At 40.9% G+C, this 27,782-nt stretch overlaps 2 protein-coding genes across 3 annotated transcripts in view; one reads left to right on the forward strand and one right to left on the reverse strand.

Annotated features, from left to right (window-relative positions):
• Positions 1 to 1,349: 1,349 nt before the first annotated feature.
• On the forward strand, positions 1,350 to 3,837 carry LOC145458385 (ciliary microtubule inner protein 1-like). The gene is made up of 3 exons (XM_080336743.1): positions 1,350 to 1,508; positions 1,566 to 1,647; positions 3,116 to 3,837. Exons 1-3 carry the CDS (start codon positions 1,438 to 1,440, stop codon positions 3,368 to 3,370), a joined length of 408 nt encoding a protein of 135 aa, XP_080192869.1. The 5' UTR covers positions 1,350 to 1,437; the 3' UTR covers positions 3,371 to 3,837.
• Positions 3,838 to 6,586: 2,749 nt separating this feature from the next.
• The window catches only part of LOC145458384 (centrosomal protein of 192 kDa-like), a 29,013-nt gene continuing 7,817 nt past the window's right edge, over positions 6,587 to 27,782 (reverse strand). For both annotated transcript variants that reach the window (XM_080336742.1, XM_080336741.1), the window contains exons 13-39: positions 26,999 to 27,370; positions 26,712 to 26,895; positions 25,216 to 25,280; positions 25,067 to 25,154; positions 23,666 to 24,456; positions 23,504 to 23,607; positions 21,757 to 22,079; positions 20,616 to 20,719; positions 20,105 to 20,218; positions 19,673 to 19,843; positions 18,860 to 19,065; positions 17,188 to 17,463; positions 16,436 to 16,586; positions 15,432 to 15,654; positions 13,826 to 13,996; positions 13,634 to 13,767; positions 13,474 to 13,568; positions 12,972 to 13,091; positions 11,039 to 11,229; positions 10,016 to 10,377; positions 9,861 to 9,956; positions 8,655 to 8,794; positions 8,527 to 8,592; positions 7,611 to 7,666; positions 7,433 to 7,541; positions 7,309 to 7,367; positions 6,587 to 6,948 (exon numbers count right to left, since the gene is read on the reverse strand). In XM_080336742.1, the coding sequence (XP_080192868.1) occupies positions 6,819 to 6,948; positions 7,309 to 7,367; positions 7,433 to 7,541; positions 7,611 to 7,666; positions 8,527 to 8,592; positions 8,655 to 8,794; positions 9,861 to 9,956; positions 10,016 to 10,377; positions 11,039 to 11,229; positions 12,972 to 13,091; positions 13,474 to 13,568; positions 13,634 to 13,767; positions 13,826 to 13,996; positions 15,432 to 15,654; positions 16,436 to 16,586; positions 17,188 to 17,463; positions 18,860 to 19,065; positions 19,673 to 19,843; positions 20,105 to 20,218; positions 20,616 to 20,719; positions 21,757 to 22,079; positions 23,504 to 23,607; positions 23,666 to 24,456; positions 25,067 to 25,154; positions 25,216 to 25,280; positions 26,712 to 26,895; positions 26,999 to 27,370 (4,901 nt within the window). In that variant the 3' untranslated portion in view covers positions 6,587 to 6,818. The remainder of the gene's footprint in view (positions 6,949 to 7,308; positions 7,368 to 7,432; positions 7,542 to 7,610; positions 7,667 to 8,526; positions 8,593 to 8,654; positions 8,795 to 9,860; positions 9,957 to 10,015; positions 10,378 to 11,038; positions 11,230 to 12,971; positions 13,092 to 13,473; positions 13,569 to 13,633; positions 13,768 to 13,825; positions 13,997 to 15,431; positions 15,655 to 16,435; positions 16,587 to 17,187; positions 17,464 to 18,859; positions 19,066 to 19,672; positions 19,844 to 20,104; positions 20,219 to 20,615; positions 20,720 to 21,756; positions 22,080 to 23,503; positions 23,608 to 23,665; positions 24,457 to 25,066; positions 25,155 to 25,215; positions 25,281 to 26,711; positions 26,896 to 26,998; positions 27,371 to 27,782) is intronic.

The raw sequence follows: 27,782 nt of genomic DNA on the forward strand, positions 1-27,782 counted from the left end.
GTAAGACAAGCAGTGAGCAGTGAGCAAGAGCCTCCCTGACAGGTGAGCACGGGGCGCCAATTCATGAGGAACATTGTGAGCAGTGAGCAAGGCACCCGGCAAGCCGTCAGGTGAGCACCTGCCACCGATTCCAAACGGGCATCGGTATCCTACCATTACCATTAATATACCAATAGGGATGTTAACAGGGGGAACAGTTAGACAATAAATGTACGCTACCGTATGAAACGCGAGTGATACGCATTGAGCAAGACGATTGTATGTATTTAACCGCGTGAGTATATCAATAAATCTTGCCATTCCATTATGGCATTATCAACTCCGAAATCGTCTAACACACTAACAGTATTCCAAACTACACATTATATAGCCGTTTCATAAATCGCGTCTATGCATATCGCTTCAATTTAAAAATACATCCATGTTTTATCCGAACATTGATACCGAACGCGCTGAACGTAAAACCAACAGGAAGTCAGACGCAAAATGCCGACGACGGTAACCTGACTTTTCGCACGGAAAGCGAAAGACAGACGGCGGCCACAAATGAAAATTAACGAAATGACACATAAACGGAAAAAAAATATTCCATCACCCTAATCAGTTCGTCCATAGATGACAACATGCTTTTTGGAATTATGGGCATATTTCATAGTATGCTTTGATTTTTTTTCGTAGTAAATTGATTATTATAATAAAAGCGATGACCGACGGTATAATGTAAAAGCAAGCGTGTCTCTATGGTCGACCTATATTTAGTCGTGCATGACCTTTGAGTCATTCATCGAGTCATCTGATGACTCGAAATTCCGAAGGGAAAGATTTCACAGCAGCACAAACTTTAATTAGCAAACCATAGCCGGCGACTTCACTCATTGGTACAGCAGGACATTCATTCATGAACTAACCCTCTATCATAACGTATAGACTCATCTTGTAGGTGTTGGGCTAAAACGATATATGTGTTGCAAATTGTATGATTGAATAGCATTTGAGATAGTCATGGGAATTTTCGACAAAACCAATGGAAATTTAGACTATATATCATATTACACGATGCAGGAAATTTTGCATGATATTTTATTCCAATCTTATCTCACTGGACTTTCTAATCATCGGAAAACCTCAGGAATGACACGATATTTCGGGGATTTTATCCAGAAAATTGATAAAAAACGACATAAATTTAACTTTGACTATCGCTTTTGCTAGAAAGTGTAGTCATTAGCATACTTTACCGCCGCCATAAAGGTTGACTCACTGCCCGATTAGGCGATTATCACAGGTTACACTGACACTTCGTGTCGTCATGCTCGATTATTAACCATGCGTTGGATGTCGCACTTAATCATAGTTGCTATAACAACGAGCAGACTCGTTTACATCGCCAAAATTTTACTTAGCAGCCACTAATCAAGTGTTTTCTGTCGAGGCGATATGGCTGCCCCAGGTCCTAAAGTAGGGAGACAGGTTGCCGGTTGCAACTATGTAGCAAACGATGAAATATGGTCAGTATGATTCCATAATTTCAACGCCGATGTATAATTCTTGGCTTGCTTTTGCAGGAAAAGTCATGTGCACATGGAATGGGCGGCATCAAAAAGATGGCCAAACAATTGGGGATTCATGACACAAACTTATCGCGAGGTTTGCTAATATATCAGTCAATAATCAATAACATACCATAGTCATAGTTAAGCGCCAAAAATCATTAAACCTTAAACCTTAGGCCAATGATACAATCGAAAATTGCATGGTATGGGTAACAGTGTGTTGTCTGATATCATGTGATCTGATAGTAGTGAGTACTGAGCGTAATTCTTTATAGGATATAAACTTATAAGTATATAGGTTATAAACTTAACTTTATATGATACAACATTTCAGTGTTCGTTCTTGGCCTAACAGGTTCAACAAGCGTACAATGATAATTGCCTTTCAGATGTATTGATTGAATATGCTACTTCAATAGCATACTAGATTACATGAGTCTCATCAGATGTAGTCGAGAGATAAAGATATATATAGCATGATAACTAAAGAGGTGTTCTGAAACATTCGAGATGTTTATACAATAGAAATGTAATATGGTCATACGTCACTTTGAACAGCGTGCAGGTATGTCCAGAGGATATAACACACTGGGGGTGTCTGAAATGGTAACAAGAAGCCTTAAATTGTCATCTATTCTTTTGATCATGTCATATTCAATGGTTAAGTCTTCTAGAACAGGTAAAGAAGAGCCTGCAAACATATTTTGAATTGATCGTCACCTCCGATATAATGGAAGCGATTGAACCACAATCCGAAACTACTCATTTAGTGGTATCGGTACTTCAATGAATAGACTGTGATATAGCCTACTTGTATCACAGTATATCGTTTTCAAAATTTATTGAAAATTACGGCTCATCTCATTATTGATACTGCACAGGTAGTAGCCATCATTCTTGATATTTGACAAAATAGAGAAAATTAGTTTTGGAGTATGGTTGCTCCAGGTCCGAAATTATGGACACAGGTTGCCAGTTGCAACAACACTGCAAACAATGTTCTATAAGTGCAGTGTTGAAAGCAGAGGCGTTAATCATAGACTAGGTTTTTTTCGGTATTTAACCAAGATGGACGTCTCTAGTTGTTTCAATTTTATGCAGCATTGCTTCAACAATTCTTGGGTACAGATTAGTTATTTCCCACATTCAATAGGGTGAATTCTTCAAAACATTACAAAACCCAACTTGGGATAAGTCATGGAAATGCCATTTTCATTCAGATAGAAAACATAACTAACAATACCAGTTCTTCAGTTCTTCTATTTTGGTAATGTTAATGATAACTTGGATTACCACTGCTTCCAAACTGGTGTATTTGTTTGTTTGTGATGGTTGAATTCATTCTGGCGTTGGACCTAATCCAAAATCCCATCCCATGGCATATTCAGCTCAAGATTAAAAGACAAATCTTAATAATAACTTAGCAAAAGGTGAAAACTCTGACAGTCTAACTGCCATTGTGCTCCATTAAAATACGAACTCGTATGTTTCCAAAATGTGCATAATCCTCATCCATGCTAGTACCTCAAGCGGGAGCGTAACTGTCTCATCCCTTCAAACAGCTCGCTGAAACAGAAGAAAAGGGCCCGAAGAAGCCCAAAGTGGAACTCCCCGAGCAATTGAGGCTACCTCCCATAACCCCAATCGAGAAATACATAAAGGTCGGCAAGTCTCCACCTGTTCCGCAGACCACGACAAGTATGATCGGTTGGCGGTCCACGAAGAATGATTGCACGTTGGAAATATATGGGGGCTACGCAAAGGGAAAAGGGGGATTAATAAAGCAATTAAATTGGCCGCGGGAAGGAATCATATAAAAAGTAATACACAGCGTCCATATTGCTTTGACTGATAGACGATAATTGATGTGTATGGAAAAAATTTACGAGACGTCCAAATTTTATTGCTCTCATCATTTTGTGAATTTACGTTTTTCAAGCTATTACACACGGTACAAGTCTAATGCACTTATGAGAGCTTCACTCTCAAATTTTGCCTCCAAGCCACTCTGAATGCTACGGTATATTTTAGTTAATTTGCATGTTTTCAACCCACTCACTCACAAGCCATATCGCTTTTGTAGCTACTAGATATAATTTTACCAATCTCCGCACTTCAAATAAGTAACGTTCCTGTTTCGTCCTGAAATCATGAGTTTGATTCCTCATTTCGCAATATCAGCATGAATTAAGAATGTATTGCATTTCTGTTTTGAATGATTGTTGCCAATAATTTTTCGTACACTGTATTACGTTATGTGCCAACAATATAATGCATTGGTTGATTGTTTTGTATGTTAAATTTCTGTAACATTTGAGACAGTGTTGGGATGACTCAAATCACTGCCCTTAAACAACTTGATTTGACTGGGACTCACAAACGTTCAGTTGAATGGTTAAAAAGTTTTGTTTTACTTGCGACACAAGTTGGTCCTTTCTGGGTCATTTCAACGAAATTCTCTTACAATTTTATCTTCAGACTAAAAAGGTCCGACTTGACTTCAACACCAATGAAATTGAATGAATGAGATTTTCTGGTCGATCATTGCTTGAATTTGGATGTACTCCGCTTACGATTACCATTAAAGATCCAATTGCCTCCCAAAATTGGAAAAGGCTCGTCCAAATAATAATAATGAATCCATTCCTAATTCAACATATAAAATGGTAAAAGGTCGACTTCAAAACCTACGTTGATATCTCGGGATGTTTTAGATTAAATTCACTAGATTGTTATGATAATATACATGCTGTATTGTAAATTATGATAGCTGTCATATTCAATTGTTGGCACGTCCATTTTGATATTGTGTACACTCAATATTAATTCATTGTAGGGTGATACAGTGGACAGGTTTTATTTCACAACAATTGTGCTCTCTTAAGATCAGCTTTCAGCACGTTTGTATGATTTGATTATACTGAAAGTGGAGCTGACTGTAGAAGTATCTCTGAAAGTCGAGAGGATTGAATGTCAGCTTGATATGTGCAGAATATGTAGCTTTTTCTTCAATTAGCGTATGAAGACAGGGGCAGAGTTGTAGAACAGGGAACATTATCGTAATTCAACCTATGATTCAATTTAACTTTATCTCAAAAAAGCTGAATATGACACAATCATAACAACGTTTTCCATATCAAATAAGCAGATATTCATATAACGTAAATAATAGCGCCCGCATTTGCGAAAGTCATGGAGAACTGCGCTCCACAAAGAACATCAAATTCTAAGCTACAATCAAAAATGCCAGACTCAACTGTTTCTGAACGACTTTCAAGCACAATGAAAGAACTGAGTATGAGAGAAGCACCTCAAAGTCTAAAAAATAATCATAAGTCTACTAGCAATACAAAGGTACAACTTGAGAACACTGCTTGTCGAATCCTTCGGCAGGAGGTTTCTGACGAGAGGTATGTACGACCACATGAAACACTGAATGAATATGCGCGCTTTCTCGGAATCATTCCTGGAAAAGAAGATAATCTTATGTGGATTGCCAGAGAAGGAGTGAATGCCCCTCTGCCCACACATTGGAAATCCTGTCGAGATCATGATGGAGACATCTACTTCTTCAACTTTGAAACGGGAGAAAGTATTTGGGATCATCCGCTGGATAGCCATTACAAAGAAATGGTCTCGCAGGAAAGACAAAAGAATGAATTGGCTGGAAAACACATAGATTCTTTCAAAAAGGCTAATGATAAGAATACAGGCGGAGGCCAGATAATTTTGGAAGAAGACTATGACGAGAATTATGTCCCAACACAAGAAGAGTTGAATGAATATGCGGTAGTTATTGGGATCAACCCGGAAAAGGAAGAGAATCTTATGTGGGTCGCCAAAGAAGGTATAAATGCCCCCCTTCCCACACATTGGAAACCATGCCAAGATCATGAAGGGGATATCTACTATTTCAATTTTGACACTGGAGAAAGTATTTGGGATCATCCTTGTGATAAACATTACAAAGAATTGGTCTTAGTGGAAAGACGAAAGAAGGAACTGCCTGGAAATCGCGAAGATGAGTTGAAAAATGATGATGAAATTAGGACAGTCGGGAGTCAGATAATCCTGGAAGAAGACTACGATGAGAATTACGTGCCATCACAAAACGATTTGCATGAATATGCACGTGTTATTGGAATCATCCCCGAGAAAGAAGAGTATCTCATGTGGATTGCCCGAGAAGGTATAAATGCCCGCCTTCCTCCGCATTGGAAACCCTGTCAAGATCATACCGGAGACATTTACTACTTCAATTTTTCGACGGGAGATAGTATTTGGGATCACCCTTGTGATAAGCAGTTCAGAGAAACTGTGATACGGGAAAGACAAAAGAAAAATTTGACTGGGGAATAATGCATCAAATCCGATACTACTTCGATCTGTCCAATAAGAGTTGAACGTTCATATGGCACAATGAACGTTCATATGGCACAATATCTTTATTAGATTATAACTGTAGCTCTCCATTAACGACACATCCGCAGAGCGATACAGAGATGTTCTTTTAAAGATTAGAAGCCATGCAATTCACCATGTTGATTGGAAAAGAGCTTACTACTCAAGCGTTCAATATGGCAATATCACTGTGGCCAACTACGTTAACTATGGCCTTGGCACATACCTATTGCAATTACTAGGTGGAGTAGTTCGTGATCCGAATTCTAATATCGGTCATGAGATGAGTGATAGTGGTGATGGACGGACCATTGACAACAAAATAATTACAATCCATTCCACAACCAAGTACATACGATATCTAATTCGCCTATCGACACATGGCACTTCATATTCATAGCTTTTTATGTTATCCTCTAATACAGTGGTGCCCAAGCTTTGTTTTCACTTTTTCTGGGCTGAAACGAGCCAAGCCTTCGATACTTCCAATCCAGTGTACACGTCCCTTATTCTGATGGGTGTTTGAAAGACTACACCTGGTCGCTTCTACTCCTAGCTATATTTCCATTTTTTGCAACAATATTAGTTATTATAAACTGAACTGAGATTCCTATTGCAAGATACAAAATGGCGACTTTCAAATGCTTTATTACGGTACGACACACATCGTGCATGAATACAGAAGCTAAGTGCACACCAACACAAGAGTGATCGACAAAATACAAACATCGTGTATAATGAAAAAAGCACCATTAAGCCATGTAAAGCAGCAGCAGAAAATTACAAACAGCCAGAGATTCCAACCACAGTGAAGAACAAGCATAGCAAGACAGTTTCCTCATCTCCCGATCGAAAGCAAGGGTGTCATTCGCCTTTGCCAGATAACTTAACCGAGATGCTGTCGATGCCTTCCGCTTGAATGACCAGAGTGCTGTCAAAGATGCCTTTACTGGTAGGTTTGAAAGTAACGGGAAGGCAAGCGTAAGACATCGGTCTGCAAAAATAGTATAAACTTATTAGCCTTTATAGATATTGGCAACACTGAAAATATATGGTCACGATTAGAATCAGTGCACCGAATGCATCTTATGACCATTAAGTGAATTTGGTCCTAACAAAAAATTTTCAATCATGACGGACACATACAATGGATCAAGTAGCCTACCGATATAGCATTTGTCACTTACAATTGATACAATGGAATTATCTGATATTTATTGTGGTACGGATGATTATGAACACGATATCCAGGCAAATCTGACCACAGGCTCGTCACCCTAATACAAGTTGCAAGGTAGAAAATGGCAGGCTTGCGGAGTTTTATCAAGTGCTTCTCACATAATCTCAAGCATACCTGATCGTGTGTCCTTGGTGAGTAATGTGAAACGGCAGTCTTACATTGAGAAATTTCACCTGAAATGGCGAGAACGGTAACATAGCTCAAGCGCCAAATGGAAGAATCAAAAAAGAATATTTACGTTGTGCGATTCTCTACTTCGATTTTTCACCGGAATTTTGATCACAGACGAATCGTTCACAGCCGTGAGTGGAAATCGCACCTTGTCTTCAGACACATAGAGACCGTGTCTGAAATAACAAACAAACACAAAAAATTCACATATACATTTAAAAATTTTGCCACGCTAGCCGACTTACTCTTTAGCTTTTGCAGTTTGCGCGATAGGTTGAGGTCCTTTTTTGGAAGCTACTCCCTGTAAACAAGGAATCAGGTGTTAACACATTCAAAGACATCGTCAGGACAAACACGGTCTAATTCAACTGTGTGACTTGTTAATAATGAAGCTGCTGTTGTACAAGTTAATTTCAGACCAGACTTTCGATCAGTCACCTAGTAGCACAAATGTGAAGGTTATTGACGGGAAATATCCAAGTTGAACTCACCCTTTATGTGTATGAATTGCAGCAAATTTTGGCTTGCAACACATACTTAGACATGCTAATATGACCTGCAGTATATCCTTAATATTACAGATAATCATGCAGTTCGGCGTGCTGATATGCACTAGAACACACATTGGTTTCCCACCAAATTTTGTCAGAGACTCCTTTCAGAATTTTTTCAAGCTTGCGGACACCCACATTTTTTAGAATCATCCCAAGCAACTCTTACGCAAAACTATTAAGCATAGATCCGCGAATAACAAAGCTCGGCAAACACCCAAATTTAATGGTCTTATAAGCAGGGTCGTAACACCACCGAAAGACTGTTGGTCTTGGTCTGCATTTCACTGTCGACATATGGTTGTACTTCACATCCATGCGAAATAGATTGGATATAATGTTTATGCTCATTATGTCAATGTCCAGTGCACTAATGGATCCCTAGCAAAGTCCAGATGGGTCCGTGGGCCCTTATTTGTGAATGGTTGTGATGATGATGTTGAATAGGAACACACACATACACTACCGAGTCTTACCGTACAATTGCTAGCATTGGCAGGTGCGTTCCATGAAATCATTACACACCAATACAGACAACCTCTCACAGAAGCTCAACGTAGCAGTGGCCCAACGTCACCATAGGCGTAATATCATTACCATAAAATCCTACCTGCCCATTAACTTGAATTCGGACTTTACTGAGCGATAGCGCAGCGGTGTCGGCGGCTTCGTGATGCTACGAAAGAATAAGGAAACCAAATTTCAATCTATCGGAAATGAAATCTCATGATAACCTACCTCAAGATCCCAGAATTGGGAATACTGGCCCTCGCCAATCGGGCTGAAAGTGACGGGGATCTTCACCTTGACACCGGTTTCGAGAAGGCCGGAGGTATGCGAAAAGATGAAGGCCGCGTACGTGGTCCTGTAGAGATCTCCTGAAAAAGGGAACGGTACATTTAGGATATTGGTGAGAAAATCAGAAGGAACGGTGCTTCAATAAAGAAATTTAGAACCTAATTTGAAGAGCTACTTGGAGGTAGAGAACTTTGAAATATAATTAAAAAGTATATTCGTATTGAAATGAACCCGAATATTTTCGGCTGACACTCGTCAGGGGTAATTGTCAGCAGCTGGTAGAGAATTGGAAAGAATGTTGTATATCAACAACAGTATCACCGAATGTTACGTCACCGGCATGAAATTTTGAATAATTGGGGGGAAGAGATAAAAGTTGACTCCAGGGTTGTAACCAAGTCACAAGGCTCTGAGTCACAAGTCAATTTCACTTTTCTAGTCTTGACTCGAGTTAAGTCGAGTCATTGTCAATTAATCACAGAGTCCAAGTCATCGAGCAGAGGGTCCAAGTCCGAGTCATGGTATCATGACTCGAGTCCGAGTCCAAGTCATTGTGTTGGCTGCTCAGTCTAAAGGTAAAGTCTTGTTAAACTCACTTTATATGACTATGTTTGCTGATATCGAATGTTTCACATTTATCATATACTAATTTTCCCCACTTTTAGCAGTTTCTGGTTGCATTTTCAAGTACCAGTACCAATCAGACGAAATCCCAGTAGGATGGTTACTTCACAATTCTTCGAAATTACAATGAAATGTCGGTCTTGGCCGTCTGAGTCCCGAGTCAATGACTTGGTTCGAGTCATGCGCAATGACTCGAGTCCAAGTCGAGTCAATACACAGATTGACTCGAGTCGAGTCATTTCCGTATTTTGAAAAAATGACTCGAGTTCTGAAAAAATGACTCGAGTCAAGTCGAGTCATCAGAAAATCGTGACTCGAGTCGAGTCATGACTCGAACCATTACAAACCTGGTCGACTTCAAATCTAATTTTGAATACTTTCTGACATGATATTGACAGTGATCGCCAACCTTATGGTCTGCAGACCTGCACAGGATGCCTGGGAGCGAAGGATGATATCCGCTGATTTAGGGCGCGACATTTTCGAGGTACGATTACACACGAAAAACGAGAATATGCATACCGGCTGTCCCACCGCTTTTGACGTAAGCCGGCGCGAACGAAGTCAATATCCAACGAATAGTGCTCGAGCACACGTTTGTAAACTCCAAATACGATTCTGAACAACATAAACTTTTGTCTCCCGCAAACACAAATTCCAAACAACGAGTCACATACTTGAACATGACTTCATTGGAACCGACCCAAACTCGAGCAAGCTCGAAACGAGCGCGATTCTGTCGGAAGGTAAGATTTTCGTAGGTTCAGAAATGCGACTAGTGCCAGACGTAGCCATCGGCGTGCTGAAGGAGTCCATCGTGGCTGCTTCGCAGTACCGGGCCTGCAGCGGGTAAACAGGACCAGGCGACGAGGGCCGGGGCGGAGGCTCGGCAGCGGCGACTTGGTCTCGCACTTGGACACGCAGCTGCTTGCTGTCACGTCCGTTCCGGGTGGATATCTGCACCGAACCCACCCAGGGCAGTTCGTCGCGACGCGTGGCCAGAGACGGGTTGGCATTCAGCAGTATGATCAGGGCGGTTCTAAACAAGAGAACAAATTATTGTTAGGCTGTATTACAAGGTTATAATGACTCGGCTTGAGTCATTTTTTTTCAAATACGAAATATGACTCGAATTGTACTCGAGTCACTGCGCATGACTCGAGACTAGGACAGCCAAGACAGGCACAACCACATTATTGGTATTTTCGTCTATTAGTGCTGGTATTAGAAAAATAGGGCTAGAAACTGTTAAGAGTGAGGAAAAATACGATATTATGAATGCAAGGCAATCTATACCACCCGGATACAGTTGTAAAAAGTGGGTTAAGCATGACGTGGACACAATGACTTGGACTCTAGTCACAGCACTATGACTAGGACTCTACCCTCTTCTCACTGATTAGGACTGGGAGCATATAATTTCAGTATTCAAAAGAATCAATAGAATTAATACCCTAACAATGAGGGCTAGGGCAGATGCCATAATGTCACATATCTAGTGAGCCATAAACAAAAAGTTTAAAACTAATCTGCAACACTGATAGAAAATAACAAATCCCAGCAATTCTACTAGTATGCTGTCCTATGCGTAACCGCTAACCGTACGCTAAAAAAATAGACAGCACAACATCATCACGATTAACACTACAGAACATGATATCACTGGCAGGCAACACATATCTGAGAAAGTTCAAACTTACTCCGGCTCCACTTGTCCACAGTGCGGCGTGATTGTCAGATAATTCCTGGACCATGCGGCGTCGAATTTGAGAGGATGCTTGGACCGGTTGACGATCTTCACTTTGGTAGGCCCGACGTTATCGGCTAAGCGCGGCACAGACAGGACGACGTGATCAGGAGAGATCACCCAATTATCACCGCCGACTTCCTCCTTTCAAATAGGATCACATTCGGAACGTTGCCCACACACACACACACTACTAGTTATGCATAGTTGACAAGGTGGATTTGAAACTTTCGCAGTGACATGGGGTGAGGGGCTGTGACCAAGTTTCGGCAGTGTCTTGTTCCTAATTCGACCGTTACGCCCATGCCAATTGATGCAAATCAGGGGTGATGAGCCTGCTGACTCATGAGCAGAGGTGATAAATAACAAGTACCCAGGGGGTTCTCAAATTATATGATGAGAGTTACTACATAGACTAGGCCAGAACCAGTTTCGTCTGCTCATTATAAAGGCTAATTGACTAGCGCTATTGCAATCTCAGCGTTTTGCTGATGTACAATGATAGGCTATGGTTCATGGGACTGGTCTGGTATTGTAAAGTCGTATCCAGCATTGTCATAAAATGTGCGGAGAATATACCTACACTTTATGCAACAATATGTTAAAGGGGTGAGCCATACATCCAGATAAATCGGAATGTTATGCTTACGAGCAATCGATAACAAGTAGTTTGGGTTGAACGATGCATACTACAGAAAAAAATGGAAAAAATCATTTGACAATCACTATGAGAGCTCTTTTGTACAGAATTCAAAAATACAACATAATGCGGCCCGCAATACTCGGAAGGCCTGGTGTAAATAAACCAAAGACATTCCCAACACCATATGCATGCGGTCATAGGCGCCGACTTCTAATTTTTTACGAGGTGGCGAGGTCTTGTGGCGTCATAATTGTTTCATATCGATGACATCACCGTCACACTAAAACGCACTTTACTACATGCCGCTGGTGTACGTGCAGCGTTAAACCATTCGTGTGACGTTTTAATACTGGCCCTGCACTCATTAATATCAGTCGAGTTATTAAACGGAATCTTAAAACCGTACAATCCTTCGAAAGTGTAACTGCGCTACCGGTCCGTCGGACGGAATGCAACGAACAAGAATCAGAATTTACGTCACTGAGAATTTGGAGTTGCACCAATGTTAGTCACTAACGAAATACACTGCACACTGGCCTGGCAAGTTCGCGAGTTAACGTAGAACAACTCTAGAATAGAAGGTTTCAAGCGGCCAATACTCATGATTACAAACGCGAAATCGTGCAGCCAATCAGTAATTGTCTATAGCGGCTTCTGGCTTCGCCTTGAGTAGCTCGCATCGCGGCGATCGTTTGCCGATTAAAACAGCGATTTTCGCGGCATTGGTGCATTCGCCGATTTACGTTCGCAAAGTATCATTACATCTCGTCTCAAAAGAGGTCGCCTGATTACTAATTACTGGTAATAAACCACTTCGGCATTTAAGCAGTTTGTGCGAGGTGGCCGCCGCCTCGTAACCTCGTAAGTCGGCGCCAATGTGTGAGGTGACGTGTGTGTGTTTGGCGTACCACCTTGCCACCGTTTCCTTGGGCTGGTGCATATCAACAGATCCTAGGATGCATCTTGATCTGGATTGATGCTTTTGAGGCACAGCAGGGGTGTAACGGCAGAACGATTTGATTTGCATCCTGTGTTATGGTGGAAATTGGTAGAATTCATGACTTTTGGGGAGAGTGACAGAACAGCATAATTTCAAGCGTTAATCAATTAGAGTGCCATTAAAAATGACTTGAGATACCACTATTATCGAAATTTTACAATATTTTTAACAAAGTCTTATTAGAAAAATCAATAATTGAGAGGTGGGAAAACACTCTCAAGCCGTAGAAACAGAATACTTTACCGTGGGCGATCTTTTGTAGAGCGTGCGTGACAGAGCTGCCCTTGAGCTTGCACTATCTTGCCGAGTCTTGCCCGGTTCTACCATTTCCAGAAGGGGCTTCTTAGAACGAGGACCAAAGATCTGTAATCGAATCGAAACTGTCGTAACACAGGGGCTGAACGAGCGGTCAAGGCATATCGGTAGCTAGTGTATGTGGTTAGCCACACGTTTAGTACTATTGGGTTGCAAACCCTTTCAGTGGTAATACCCCCAGGTGCGCTTTATTTCAGAACCGTTCAAGTATGCAACATGTCTTCAAAATTGATACTTCCACTTGTAATGGTATTCGAGTACAAAATTATGGCATTACTCAAGTGTTAACATCGACTGCTACATTATTTTAGGCTCAGCCATTCAATAACAAAAATATCAGACACAGACTACGATGACACTTTAAAACTTTATTCCTCACAAATAACTATGATCAGAAATTTACACATGGTAAAGTAAACAGCTCGATTACCTCGATGACGGTCTTTCTAACGCTGGAATAGAACACTTGCACGTCGCCGAACTGCGGCTTGACCTGCGTCAAATCTTCCTCCGTCTCGTGCAAGCCTGGACAAAACAAGGCAAACTTAATATCCCCTTTCTCAACGAAATTTCAACGCCAGTCAAACCACCTTCCCCTTCAAAGATCCCGTCAAAGGCGACACCACGCAGGGGGTCACTTTCAGGCACACATTTCGCCACGCTAGACGGCCCGATTTTTCCCAACGCGTTTTTCAACAGGTGCCTCGCTATTTCTTCACCATGCCTGCAAAAGGAACGCTAAATTATGCCAAATTTCACACAAAATATGCGCCCGCACTCACCACATACACAGCGACCCCAACAGATCTTTTCCGTCGCGAGAATAGCCCGTTCTTTGCAATTGCGATTTGTCAAGAGTAACGTTAATGACGCGAGAAGATTGCTTTGGTATTATGAATTGAGATGGTGACGTAGCGTTCGATGCGGGATGTAAGACGAGACAGTCTTGGTCGCTGGGGAAAAAATTTGAAGAGTTAAAACATACGATATCAACTCGACTTTGGACTTCGTGAAGCTAAAGCTAAAGTAATCAGCATCGCTACTCAAGTAGAAGTAGAAGTAACACCATAATTTCCTAAGGCCGTAAATTACTATTAAATTACAACAGGGTCAAAGATCGCAAAATAGTAAATACAGGGTTGTAATGACTCGAGTCACGATTTTCTGATGACTCAACTTGACTCGAGTCATTTTCTCAAAATACGGAAATGACTCGACTCAACTCGAGTCAATCTGTGTATTGACTCGACTTGGACTCGAGTCATTGCCCATGACTCGAACCAAGTCATATGACTCGAGACTCAGACGGTCAAGACCGACATTTCATTGTCATTTCGAAGAACAGCAAAGTAACCAGCCTATTGGGATTTCGTATATTGGTAATTGCACTTGAAAATGCGACCAGAAACTGCTAAAAGTGAGGAAAATATATATATTATAAATGCGAACCATTCGATATCATCAAACAGAGTTATATAAGTGGGTTTAACAGGGCTTTAACTGGAAACTAAGCAGTCAACACAATGACTTGAACTCGGACTCGAGTCATAATACCATGACTCGGACTCGAACCTCTGTTCGACGACTTGGACTCGGACTTGACTCGGTGGTGAATTGAACATGACTCGACTTGACTCGAGCCAAAACCATAAAAGTGAGATTGACTTGCGACTCGGAGCTTTGTGACTTGGTTACAACCCTGAGTAAATATATTGAAAAATAAGTCGTGAAGCTTATAAATCACATTTGGAAAAAAAAGATTAACCTTGAGCAGTCTACCGAACGACATGAAGCAGCTAAAGAAAGTTACCAACCTTTGACCTTGTCTGGATTCAACTGTTATCTATCAACATTTCGACATTTACTGATATCATCAATTTAGTTTAGAGTTGGTGTCAATTGTGAGGTCATAAACTCAGAATTAGTTTACTGAAAACAATTAGAGGGAAGAAAACATACTGTTCGCGAATGGGCTAAGTTGAAACCATAGTTGCGCTCATTATGATTTTCGCTTGATGTATTTGAGAGATCGCAAGACCTTTGCAGACTTTATAGCAATGCGTCATTAATCTAATTAGACGGCGTCTAAGCAGGCTAGTTATGCGTTAAAAGCTGGGAAAATATAAATACCAACAGCCGATTGTATAACTGGATTCAGTTCCACCGCACCAACATTTCATTCAAAATCGTCCCAACCTGATGTCATAAATGGAGCATATACTTGGATTTCAAAAATCCAGATCCGAAGTCTATTCGGATTGTATTCAGAATATCTACAAGGTTTCATCATGTGGATCGAATACACACATTCTACAAATATTTAAACCGCATTGAGGCCCAAGCAGATATTCGAGACCGGTTTCTGAATGAAACAACAACACCACCAACCTGTAAAGCACGGTCTTCATGAAGGCACATCTGGAAGAAGTATTTTTCACAGTAAATTTCACAGTAAGCTTGCGACCATCGTCAGAAGAGAACGCGTCCGCAACGTAGATCGGATACGTCCTTCCGTCATCTTTCGGCAACATTTCCAGGTCATCCACTTTTACATCGCATCGACCGCCGTATCCGCTAAGTGGTATTGTGAATTTGGTGGAGGGTACTTGATCTAGAAACATATTAATATGCAAGATATTTTGGCAGCGGTCGCCAAGATAAATTAAGTATCAGACGAACACAGATGTGGTTAAAGTAGTGAGCGTTTTTACCCAAGTACAGTACGAGTAACGTCCTAAATTTCTACTAGATTAAAAGTAGAATTACCAATTTTCAAGATTAGTCTGAAAATACACTCAAGTAAGTTTGTGTTGTCGCTATGGTCGTATGATTTTAGCAGTTAATTGAACGTGGCTACTTTATTACTGCAAGACGCATCTTTGCAAATGACAAGCAACAAACTCTACCTGGTTAATTTCGAAATTGCACGACACACGTAGATTAATGACACCACAGATATGTAGAATAACTAAAAATATTCAGTTACCGTGGTATGGACGCTAATTACCGCATCTCGTCATGACAATTTCACTCGTAAGTGATGTAAACTTTTCGCATAACCATTTTCTGCCGCTGTTCCATTACAATTGGAAGTAGGGAAAGAGCATAACCCCATCAGTAAATATGGCAGGTGGGCGAAACATACGATATTGCTTTTGAAAAAGTAGGATTTGGGGATCTAGCGAGATGTTAAATTCTTACTATGCTAATATATCAAACAGCCATACCTCATACTGCAGTTTGAACGAGGACAAAGCAACTCAAATACCGCCAGTAAACTTTTATTGTACTCAAGTAGCTTGGGTGCCTGTTTTAAGATGCTAACCACCTCTTTGTACAATGTTAGTTATGATACTGCCTTAGGCTAGTGAGAAGCATAACTTATTTCTTACCAACGGGAGCCTTGATCTCCAATTTTCCGAGCGTCATCTTGCACTTCGTAGGCCCGTACAATACCCTGACTACTTTGTCATGACCTGGTAGCATTACAATCTCTTGTCTTGAACACAATTCCTCGCTGTTGCTGTCATCTTCACGCAGTATCTGAAGATAAACGGCGTTCAGAGGATATGAAAAAAGTCTCCAGTTCACATTAATAAACTCTGAAACATGTTCGCCTGAGATCACGATGATATTTGGCGAATTTTCAGCAAAACCTATCCGGCGTAAATATCAAACCTTTTAAATATAGAAGTCTTGCTCGATTGTGAAATTGACCCCCATATCGTGACACATTATGGCAATCAAATACTCTTCAAACAAAGCATATGTTTACAATATTCTTCAATAAGCTTGTGCATACTTACAACTTGCAACGTACGTAACAAATACATCTGTATTAAGACTTCACAAATTCCAGGATGCCACCAGCGAAGTAGCAAGACAACAAAACCTTATATACTCGGTTAGCTTATTGCTACTTCAGAAACACCAAATCTTATTCGCTTCAATTGTCATGTAACTATTCATGATGTGACTCAATTCTCATTATCATGCTGGCGACATCATATTTTGTGATACGGTTGTTGAATTACAGTGTTCTTTTCAATTCTCTACTAGTTGCTGTCGTTTACCCCTGACGAGTGTCAGCCGAAAATATCCGGGCTATTTCAATATGGATATATCATCCAATAGAATCCAATACCTGGAAGCAGCCGGCATCCGCCCCTTTTATCATCAATCTCATAGGCAGGGGTCTGTTAGCCCCTTTGCTCGTTCTTAGCACTACCCTTTGTTGCAAAGACTGTCCAACAGCCACACCTCCCCAGCACAAATGAGATTTGTTGGTGAGCAATGATGGCATGTCGCCAATAGAGGCTCCGTGGGCGTCCTGAAAGCCTTGTTGCACGGAGTAAGCGTTTGATGCTTCGGTGCACGCGGCGTTGATTGTGATTTCGTACTTTGTCCCGTGCGGTTCAATCTTAAAGAAGAGAGTGATTATAGGTAGCATCGATGGTTGTGAGTTGATATTTAAGCTATAGGTATTCGTATGCCACTCGTTATGACACCATAACAGTAAGAATGAGTTCGTCTTTATAAGATCTGTCCTTATTGTCTTTGTCTTATTTCCAGTGCTCACCACAGGTCACACGGAGTTATTGTCATCGAAAAATTTGGATTTGAATAAAATAGTATTTACGGTGAGCACAACTATAATAAATAAACAAAGAATCGTTCACCGTAAATACTATTTTATTCAAATCCAAATTTTTCGACGGCAATAACTCCGCTTCCACTGGTTGGAATTGAACCAAATTTGGTGAGCATCGTTTCTATAGACAGGCCAACACTTTCATGGGGAGAACAGAAAATTTTCAAATTTATTATAATTTATTTTTATATAATAAATAGAAACTTTCTTCTCCTGTAGCAAAGCGGTTACTGGCTGGAATTGAACCAAATTTTGTGTGTAGGCTTTCATTAGGTAACCTAACAATTTTGCCAAGTAGCCAGTACGATTTGAGAAAAAAAGTCATTTTTGAAGAGCCCTAACGCACAGTAATAATTGCAATTGACCGATCAACTAGGACAGATAGCCTACTAGGCCTTGATTATGACCAGGCTAACATAATAACCTTTTGTAATCATCAGCTTCCCAAATTTCATGGCTAAAGGATCAACAAAACTACCAAAAAAATTTTGTGGGTCCCCGCTAGAAAAAGTTAGAAACCCATGAAGTTAGAAAATCTTTTTGAGGTCACAAGGAAAATAATCCTAATTATATATCATCAGAAACGATTTTGTACTATTTAATAGCACAAAATCATCAATAACAATTTTATATCATCCGAAAATAATGCTGGATGCTGCAATTTGATTGACCGAGGTTTCAAGGCTCCCACGGTGGGAAGAATCTAAGAAAAAATGGGCACTCAACAAACGACTTTCAGTGATGTATATTATTGTGCGAAGCATATTACCGGTACCAGGTACGCTGCTGTCAATACCAGACTATTATCTCCGCCTTGTAGTTGTAAATATATCAAGTATGGATCTGCTTTTATTGCGTCAAAACTGGGGTGGCTGGTTCAATTAGTCTGTAATCTAGTGCTTACTGGTGTGCAGATCAATTGAAACTTGTTGCTTTGTGAAAAATTATCAAACCAATCAATCAACGAATCATAATTTTGTATTTGAAGTGGTATTTTTTAAGAAAGATGTGCCTGTCAAATAATATGGTGTGTTATAGAAAATAAATCTCATGCCACAGTTGGCAAACAAGCCAGGGGTCGATGACCAGTGCCGAAACCATTCTATCAAAATTCACAAGGCTGTTATTGGCTATGGATTCAATGGTGCCAGAACAAAGACTGTACCTTCATCAAGAACGTCGCTCTGACCAGACTCTGAGCAGATCTGCCCGGTCTCCAAGTAATCGACACTTCGACATGTTCACCGGGTGCGAGTATAGCGTGCCGAGGCGTTATCGCAAACAGCGTCGCGTTGTCCATCATATCGAACGTCACTTTAGACGAGACATTGCCGCAGTTCTTAACCGGCATCGCGATAGCCTGCGTGGAATCTAAAGAGAAAATAACCGTGACATCAATTTTAACTCAAGAGTTGTTGGTTTGTCGTACACAATTTTAACGTTGCCTTCATCCCAACATCTATTGCAAGAATACAGTTTCCAGACGGCTTAAATTTCAATATAAAATTCAATCCAGACTGTGATGATGACAAAAGTATGCAACTCAAAATAAAACTAAAAAAATCAGACGAATGTGGTCAGTATTGAAGTATTTCTACACAGATTGAGCTTCTCGAACGTACAGAGCTTCAACATACAATGGAATAGTATTTTCATATTGTAATAAAATCGAATATTTTTGGCTGACACTAGTAAGGGGTAATCGTCAGCAACCAGCAAAGCGGAATAGCATTGAATATCAACAATAATACCATCAAAAATGATGAGTGTCAGCCGAAAATATTCAGGTTTATCTCAATATGAATAAACTATCCAATTAGTTAGATAGACCGACAGATTCAGTGAAAATCCGGCACGAAAAGGCCAGATGTACGCAAGTACTACACAATGCAACATTCAAATCGTAATAACAGTATTATCACAACGGATATTTTGATGTTATCACAATCGATCACTCGGTCAAGCAAACGAATCTCACCTCTCGCGCATTTGAAGTTGAGCGGCTGCAGATTTTTGGGCACGTGCAGTTTGGTGACGCAAGCCGTCAATTCCACCGGGATCGTATCCAGGACGACGGCGTCGAACGATTCCCTCCGCGTCACGTCGACCTCCATGTAGATTTGTGCGGAAATGCCGACCGGTGGCTGGCCTGGTTTGTGTTAACGCGATCAGTAACAGAGTAGTCAAGGCATAATTAAGGTGATTTTGATTACTTGCAGTACTTACTCCAGTGGCCGTGACTTCAAAGTACTCACACTTCTATTTGACAGCTCAGTTTTTTAGGCAAAATTAGGCCTTAAATACAATTACTAACTTTGAATTCACTACTTTTACCTGTTCTTCAGTAGGAATTTTTGTGTAAACTTGTACTAAAATACAGGCCGCTAGGTATATTCAGAAATTCACTTACCAGCGTCGCTGTATTTCGGCGGGATTTTGCAATGCACCCAAACAGTTGTAGACTCGTTGCCCGGGTACAACGTCGTGCGGAGTATCGATTGGTTGGGCTTTTCCTGGTCTTGCCCTGGTCGTGAGAAAATACAGCGTCAGCAACAACACAGAGCTTGGGTTCTAGATAGGTCCATCGCACAAAGATAATAGTTTCGGTAAATCGGGTGACGTCAAATTCTGGTCGCTGACAGGTCGTTTTGATTAGATTATTTTTCAAGTGGTTTGCATTCCCGATGTGTTGAGCCTCCTGAAAACTCTCCACCCAGCATTCCAGCATTCACATTTCAGGGGCTGTTATCAGTGTCAATCGTTTACACGAGAAGAAAATTCTTAAGATATTCCCGATACCAACTCAGTCGCGTTGATTAACAGATCAATATAGTTTGATTCGAGACGGTAAACGAGTTTACTGTAAATTCATTATCGGAACAGAAAAGACGACCAAAGCTAGTCAGCTATCGGCTACTTACAATCCATTGTTCGAGAAGTGGAAATTCCGAAGCATCTACGGTCCAGAGACTTGGCGCAGAGAATCACGCACACCGGGACTTCCACGGAGCCTTTGTTGTGCAACCTTGAAAAATCGAAACTCGGTCTGACCGACTGTGGCAACCAGCCATGGCCATAAAACGCTTACGGCAGGGGCACACGAATGTGAACCCCTTTATGGTGTGCGGACTATTATAATGGGGTCCATGAAAAGCCAATGAAAATTCGAAGTTCAGTAAAATTTTGTCACATCAACTCGCGTAATACCACCAAAAATGGAAATTTATGCTAATGATATCTAGTTTACTGTTTCCAGATATATTTTTGTTCCTTTGTTTATTACGTCACATTTCACATTTTTGCCTCTATTTAACATTGTAAAATAATACGATGACGCCATTTTTGATACAAAATGTTCTTTTCAATGCTCTTACCAGATCCTCACAACAGTTACCTAAAATTACCAAAAAATATTCGGCTTCATTTCATTTTTTTTAAATGTCAAAATTTAATCGTTAGAATCGTCAAAATTGTTTAAAAAGTCAAAAATGTTTTTTCAGGCCAAACTACTTCGTAAGGACAGACAGTTCCAACCAGAAATGAAGATGAGTAGTACAATTTTACCAATATACGCGACAACGCCTAATTTGCATACACGAGGTCAAAATTTGGTCAATTTTAGGCTTTTTTAAGTCAAAAAATGTCAAAATTTTGATTTTATAGGTCAAAATCTTCCGTTTTTTAGGTTAAAAACATCACCTTAATAATGAATATACCATACAAGTACTGATACTAGTTAGTAGGTATAGTTGCTTTCATTTTGCTCCATACAGCTACAAATACAATAACAGAGTATGACTGTCATATCTTTTTCCAATGCACCGAAATCGCGAATGGCAGTATGACGAAGTCGTATCTAATTAATGTCTCGCGTTCGTGAAGACCGAAGTAAAAGAGTTCAAGAGCCCTTCGTTTATGGATAGCAGACAATTCAGCATATCAATTTCTGCGGCCTCTTTTAAGCCACTATGATACATTCCTAGAAATAAAAGCTCCTCTTTGCCGCACCTTCATATTGAAATTCGAAAAACTAACCAAACACTCTCGTCATATCACACTTACTTGAGCGGTAATTGCCGAGTGCTCTCGCACTGGACCTCGCCGAAATCCAACACTTTTTTACCGTCGGGAGTGACGAATTCGGCTTTTGGACTTTCGGCAGACGCCTTCAAATTCACCAAACTAGTCACGGGACGGACAGGTTGCGGATAGGACCCGTCCGGAGCGACCAGGTAACTGGCCACTTCCAAAATGCCTTCGAACTTCCCGTTCGACTTTGGCGAAAACGTGACTTCAATGGTTTTCGTTTCATGGGGGCCGATGACTGGCTTTGCTTCCGCGGAAAAGCAAGAATCAATAGTGGGTGATAGAACGTTGGTTTCGGCCTGCAACAAAACAATAACATTGATAGAACACGGGCATGTGTGAATATAATATCACTGTAATGTTACAAATGAAATATAATGGATGACTGCCTAGCTTATCCTGATATTAACAAACACTGAAAATTTTGATACCACAGTCCTACCATAGATTCCACTGCATAAGAAGCCCCAAGATAACCAGGTTAGACGAATCTAACCAAGACAAATGATGACCCTTACCTTGCTGCTCTTACAAAATCTACAAAATTGACCTCTTTGGCCACATTGTGTCTAGTAGATAGATTACGTCCGGCCAATGATATGCTAGATATTACGATGCTGCCATTATCCTTCTGTTATCTCTGTTGCAATCAGGACTGTGGAGTAGGTTCACTTTACCACCGAATCTGTCTATGGCTCCGAATCCATCATGAGAGTCTCATCACATTTGCAATTATGGTTCATCATTATCAGATTTAGTATCGCTATGAAGAAATGCCATAGCGGAGCACACAATGGCTATTTATAAAGGGCTCGACATCGGACACAGTTTAATTGCTGATGTATGAAGCAATAAATAATGAACTGGGCACACAATCGAATTAGTAGCCTATTCCACATCATAATGCGACGTCTCAATGCATCACATGCAAATTGAATTTACGAATTGACTCCCGAATTTTAGAGATATTCAATTATCCTTCAAATTTACTTTGCATTTCGCGCGATTCAATACAACTTTTAAATTTTAATAATGCCCTTTGCAATGTGAGCCCCACAGAACATACGTGAACACAGCAGAGGAACATGATGCGCCCCATATAGAAATATCAACTTGGAATCGTGTGCTCCTCTCGAACGAAATTTGTTCCATGTACGTTTGGACGATGCCATTATTTTTTCCACTATATCGACATTCACACAATCCTGACGGAATGTCAACAAATACCAGCTTGCAACAAAGTGACTTATAATGATTAGCCCACCCGAGGATCCATCATTATTAATAACTTGCCCTAAATTTTCAAAACCACACCCTCCACCAACTTTACCGGTGAATCTGATCACACGGGCTGATAAAGGATAAATGTTTGGGATAGTAATGTGTGAAACTACTGATATTAATGACGAAATTCATTCGTGAACTATTCACAACATGATCAGTAGACCACTCACGATTTTGGTGCGTATAGTAAGTCGATATCATTAAATAGATTAATCTGGAGTTCATCGGAAATGGGCATGGACAGCTTAATATGGGTATTTGGCGTCCAGTTAGTTCCATTGCGACTACCGCCTGGAATGCGGCCGTAGGCCATACGAGTAATCGAAAAGTGGTCGTGAATGGCAAAAAGGTTGGTCACCCCTGCACTATGCATACACAATGCAGATTCAAGTGAAACAACAAAGTCACATACATCAAACCACAGACATTCAATACTAACCTGAAGCCAACGATCGGACTTATTCACCAACGCCAGCTTCGCAGTCGTAGACAAAGGCGCACAGCGCGCATGCGGGAAGCTCAGTTCCGAAGGTACTGTAAGCCCTACCACAAAAAAAACTCGTGGAAATCCTGAAAAATTTAAGGTTTGGACAAATCTCACCTTCAAACGGCCGGACCTGCGCAGGAAGACGATACATGTCAGGCGTCAGCCTGCCGTCAGCAGAAACAGGACGCTGCATATGTAAATACGCGGGCTGCTGATACATAGTATTTGCAGACTGATTAAACGCGACACTGTGCTGATCGTACCCAAACTGCATCATAGGACCATGCATAGGCGCGTAAGAATTTGGAGCTGGATAACCACCGTAAGAATGCGGGAAAACAGGCGCATTACCGTGCCGATAATCCAAAGGCACGCTGTGATAAGCCCCATCGATGGCGCGTCCGTAATGAGATTCGTTTTTGTACATGTTAGGTAACGAAGTGCTGGATAAAGATGGAGCACTGGGTGGGTAGGGCATATGAGGGTATGGTAAGTACACGTTCTGGCCGACGTGGGCAGGATGGGCCGCTATGGTCGTGCTGTGCTGGGCCGGGTGTGATATTTCAGACGGGATCTGAGATTCGCCGCTACCGCTAGACTCGGAAGACCTGGCGCTGAAAACCGTGTCTTGGGTCGTCTCTGCCTCTTCCTGTATAGCGTACAGCTTTTGAGACTGTGGCAATACTCTGTCGTCGCGTGCGTTGGCGTCGGTGTCAATATCGCTTGGATCGAATTTGATCTCGTGCGCTGTCGCCATTTCTTCGAAGCTCATCGTCATCGAAGGCAGCATTTCTCGGAAGTCTTCGGAAAATCGGCTGTGAACGAGCGTTTCCGACGATGATACGGACGAAGCCTGATTGGTCAAGTCTTTTGCTTTCCACAAAGCGGATTCGGCGACGTCTTTCCTGTTACGTGACCGCCAGCATTTTAAATACTGTTTGCCGTAGACCAGCGGGCCTCAAATCATCAGTCAAGCCAATTATGTCACAATATTATCTCAATCGCAACAGTGAAAAAAAAATATTACAATGTTATTTGTCAATTGTAAAATGCAAGAAGTTGGACGGTTGTCCATTATTTATAGAAATGAAACATCTAATTTCAAATTAACTTCGAAATTTGAATCTTTTTTTACATCGTGTGGTAACAGAGTTTGTGGTCTGCTTTGGACTTGGCACGCATATAACAATGCTGCAGTGTTGTTACCAAACCGTTTCAAAGTAGCCTGATATTTGACCAGTTATATGTGAAAGCTAAAAGGACTTTTTAAACAAAAACAGTTACATTCAATAATAGAAGAATTTAGCGACATTATGATGATGGGCAGATGCTGAAATTTTATCGTTACCCCAAGCTAAAAATGTCGAGAATCACATGACTAGACGTCTCCAAGAAACCTTAGGGAAGTATAGACAGCATGATTAGAGCTATAGTCTGGATCGTATTGCGGTTATTCCCCATTTTCGCTGGGACTGGGCAAGAATCGGCAATGGCAATAAGAGCCATACTACTTACCCCGACTTCCCATTGTCCTCTTTCATCTGATGACCGTTTTCAGCATTCTCTTTCTCTTCGCTTTCTAAACTTTCAGTTCTCGAGGTGGCTGCAACGAAAAGTTCACCGGTGACTTCATACTTCTGGTAAAATGGAAAAACGATGCTTACATGGCTTCCGAATGTTGCCTGAACTTTGCACTCGTAGTTTCTTGTGCAGCTGTTCGATACTTTCTCTGTGATGAGAATATCTTGCAATTGGATTTCGGTGAATGCGCTACGACAGAGGTAGACACCGGTTTTGACACCAGTAAAAACATTGAAAGATCACCACAGCATCAGTATTTTCTATGAATAACCATCGTCAAAAGCCGCTTGGTGGGAAAAAGTAATGCGTTATGGACGTGAATCAACCCAAAGTATAACATAAGCGATTACAACGCTTATAGAGCGAGTGCTGCGTACGAATGATACATCGGAGTAAAAGTGTTTGGTATATTATTGAAACCTGTGATTATGGGCTGCATTGCAACAAAAACATATATATCGCCAATCATAATTTTTCCAATAACAACCCACTTTCAAATATTTGACATAAATAGGGTTTACTCTGCCTGATTTTTATCAGAAAATTGCGTTGATTACATCGATTTAGTGATTAAATTTCCAGAATGATCACTACTGATTCTTAGCATTTGATGGGATTTTCACACGAAGCAGAAAGGTTATTATAGATATATACTACAAATCATTGTGACTTTGCTGTACAGGTCGAATGTGTGTCTTGTCCAGGGCTGTAATGACTCGACTCGCGATTTTTTTATGACTTGACTTGAGTCATTTTTTCAAATGCGTAACATGACTCGAGTAAATTTTTGTATTGACTCAAACCAAGTCATATGACTCGAGACTAGGATGGTCAAGACAGACATTTCATTGTAACTTCGAAGAAGTAGTAAAGTCACCGCATGATTGGTATTTCGACTATCAGTCCTGACACTTGGAAAATAGGGCCTGTAGACCGATGAAAATTATTATGAATGCGAGTCATTCTATATCACTCTGTAGAGTTGAAAAGTGGGTTAAATCGGATTGAGCTGAAAACTGATCATAATGACTTGGACTCGGACTCGAGTCAAAACACTATGACTCGGACTCGACCCTCTACTCTCTGGCTCGGACTTGACTCTGCGAATTGAAAATGGATCTACTTGACTTGAGTCAAAACTATAAAAGTGAGATTGACTTATGACTCGGAACCTTGTGACTCAAGTTGTTTGACCTCCGCCGAAGCCGAGACTGGTTCACGGAACCCACGTACAATCTGAGATTATTCTAGTTCGACTAATTAATCCTGGCTGTCAAATTAGACGTAATCAAAGCGAAACACTGGTGAGTGACGTCAAATTTGATTTCAACTGAACTTAGTTTTTGTTGCATTTCTTCTTTGAATTCGGTATTTCTAATTCTAATCTAATTTGGAAAACTTCCTAGTTATCAAACAGTGCCTATGGGGTTCTTGTGAACCACGGTTAAGAACCATCCAATTGGAACGTTTGAAAACGCAAGGCACATTGCCAAGTTGAACGCCAACTACTTGATCATCCATCGAAACCAATATTGTTACCAACGGTAGGTGATAAAGCGGCCTTAGCCATTCTCCTTACCTGCTGAGAGATCCCCGCAAAAGCGAAGATTCCACTCTGGTCGAAGAGAGAAGAAAGTCATCCGAGGCGTCGTCCTGAAACGGGCTCGATTCTCTTCCGCTCTCGGAAGCTTCAAGTTGCTCGCGGACAAACGAGGATTTGTCGGTACCTCTGTCTTGTTCTGGGTTATCGTGCATAAACGATTCTGAACAAAGACGTCGGAATTGGAGCTTTACATTGGCGCCTACTACTCAATTCAGAAACAAATCACTGAAGTATTCGATGTTACCTAACCCTGGTTTTAATACCTTGCATGAGATTATTCCAATACTTTTCCCTGTCCATATCTACCGAGATGCTTTTTCGTAATTCCGTTCCGGGCTTTGTTGCGTCACTAGTTGGTAGAACAGAAGTACTTTTCGCAACGCCGGCGCACGGCTGTTCATTTGATTCAGAAGTCTTGTCAAAAGACGCCTCTTTTGACACGGGCGCCGTGCTGTGCTCGGAGATATTCGAGTGGGGCTGATCGCTAGTAACAGACGACGCAGATGACCCAGATTGGCAAGATTCTATCGGTCGGAGACGTCTAGCGGAAGAACTCCTATTCGCGGACGTCACTTTCGGCGGACTTATCGATTTCACGCTAATGGGTATCTTACTCTTTCGCGACAGCTTCTCATCTGTAAAACGTAAACGCTGCAGCAGTCGTAAATTTCTCCAAAGTAGCCTACAGGTAATGACTTTAGTAAGTATAACAGTAAGTAGTCAAGCCCTAGTTTTGAGTAAGAACCTGGATCGTCGCCAGAGCCAAAGTCCTAATTAAGTACAACTTACAAGTAGCAGTGACTTCCTAGCAAATCAGAAAGTAAGTATTCGAGGGCTAGTTTTGCTTAAAACACCCAAACTGTGAAGCAGTAGTCTAAAATGATTAACAATTAAGTAGTGATTGAAATGCCAAAGTCCTACCATTACGCTATCTCGTCAGTGAAATCAAGATATCAATTTTCTATTAATTTCGAGAAGCACGGAAAATTGAGAACGAAAGAAAAATCTCTGCCAAAGTTAGCTGTATTAATCTCCTCAGATCCAATG

The sequence above is a fragment of the Botryllus schlosseri genome, chromosome 16 (genome assembly GCF_051294905.1).
Source record: "Botryllus schlosseri isolate E-star chromosome 16, Bs_hap1, whole genome shotgun sequence".
Classification (NCBI taxonomy): domain Eukaryota; kingdom Metazoa; phylum Chordata; class Ascidiacea; order Stolidobranchia; family Styelidae; genus Botryllus; species Botryllus schlosseri.

Coding starts and splice junctions, on each gene's coding strand:
- LOC145458385 (XM_080336743.1), top strand. CDS start 1,438: ATGGCTGCCCCAGGTCCTAAAGTAGGGAGACAGGTTGCCGGTTGCAAC. Junction 1,509..1,565: donor GTAGCAAACGATGAAATATG/GTCAGTATGATT, acceptor TTGCTTTTGCAG/GAAAAGTCATGTGCACATGG. Junction 1,648..3,115: donor TGACACAAACTTATCGCGAG/GTTTGCTAATAT, acceptor CCCTTCAAACAG/CTCGCTGAAACAGAAGAAAA.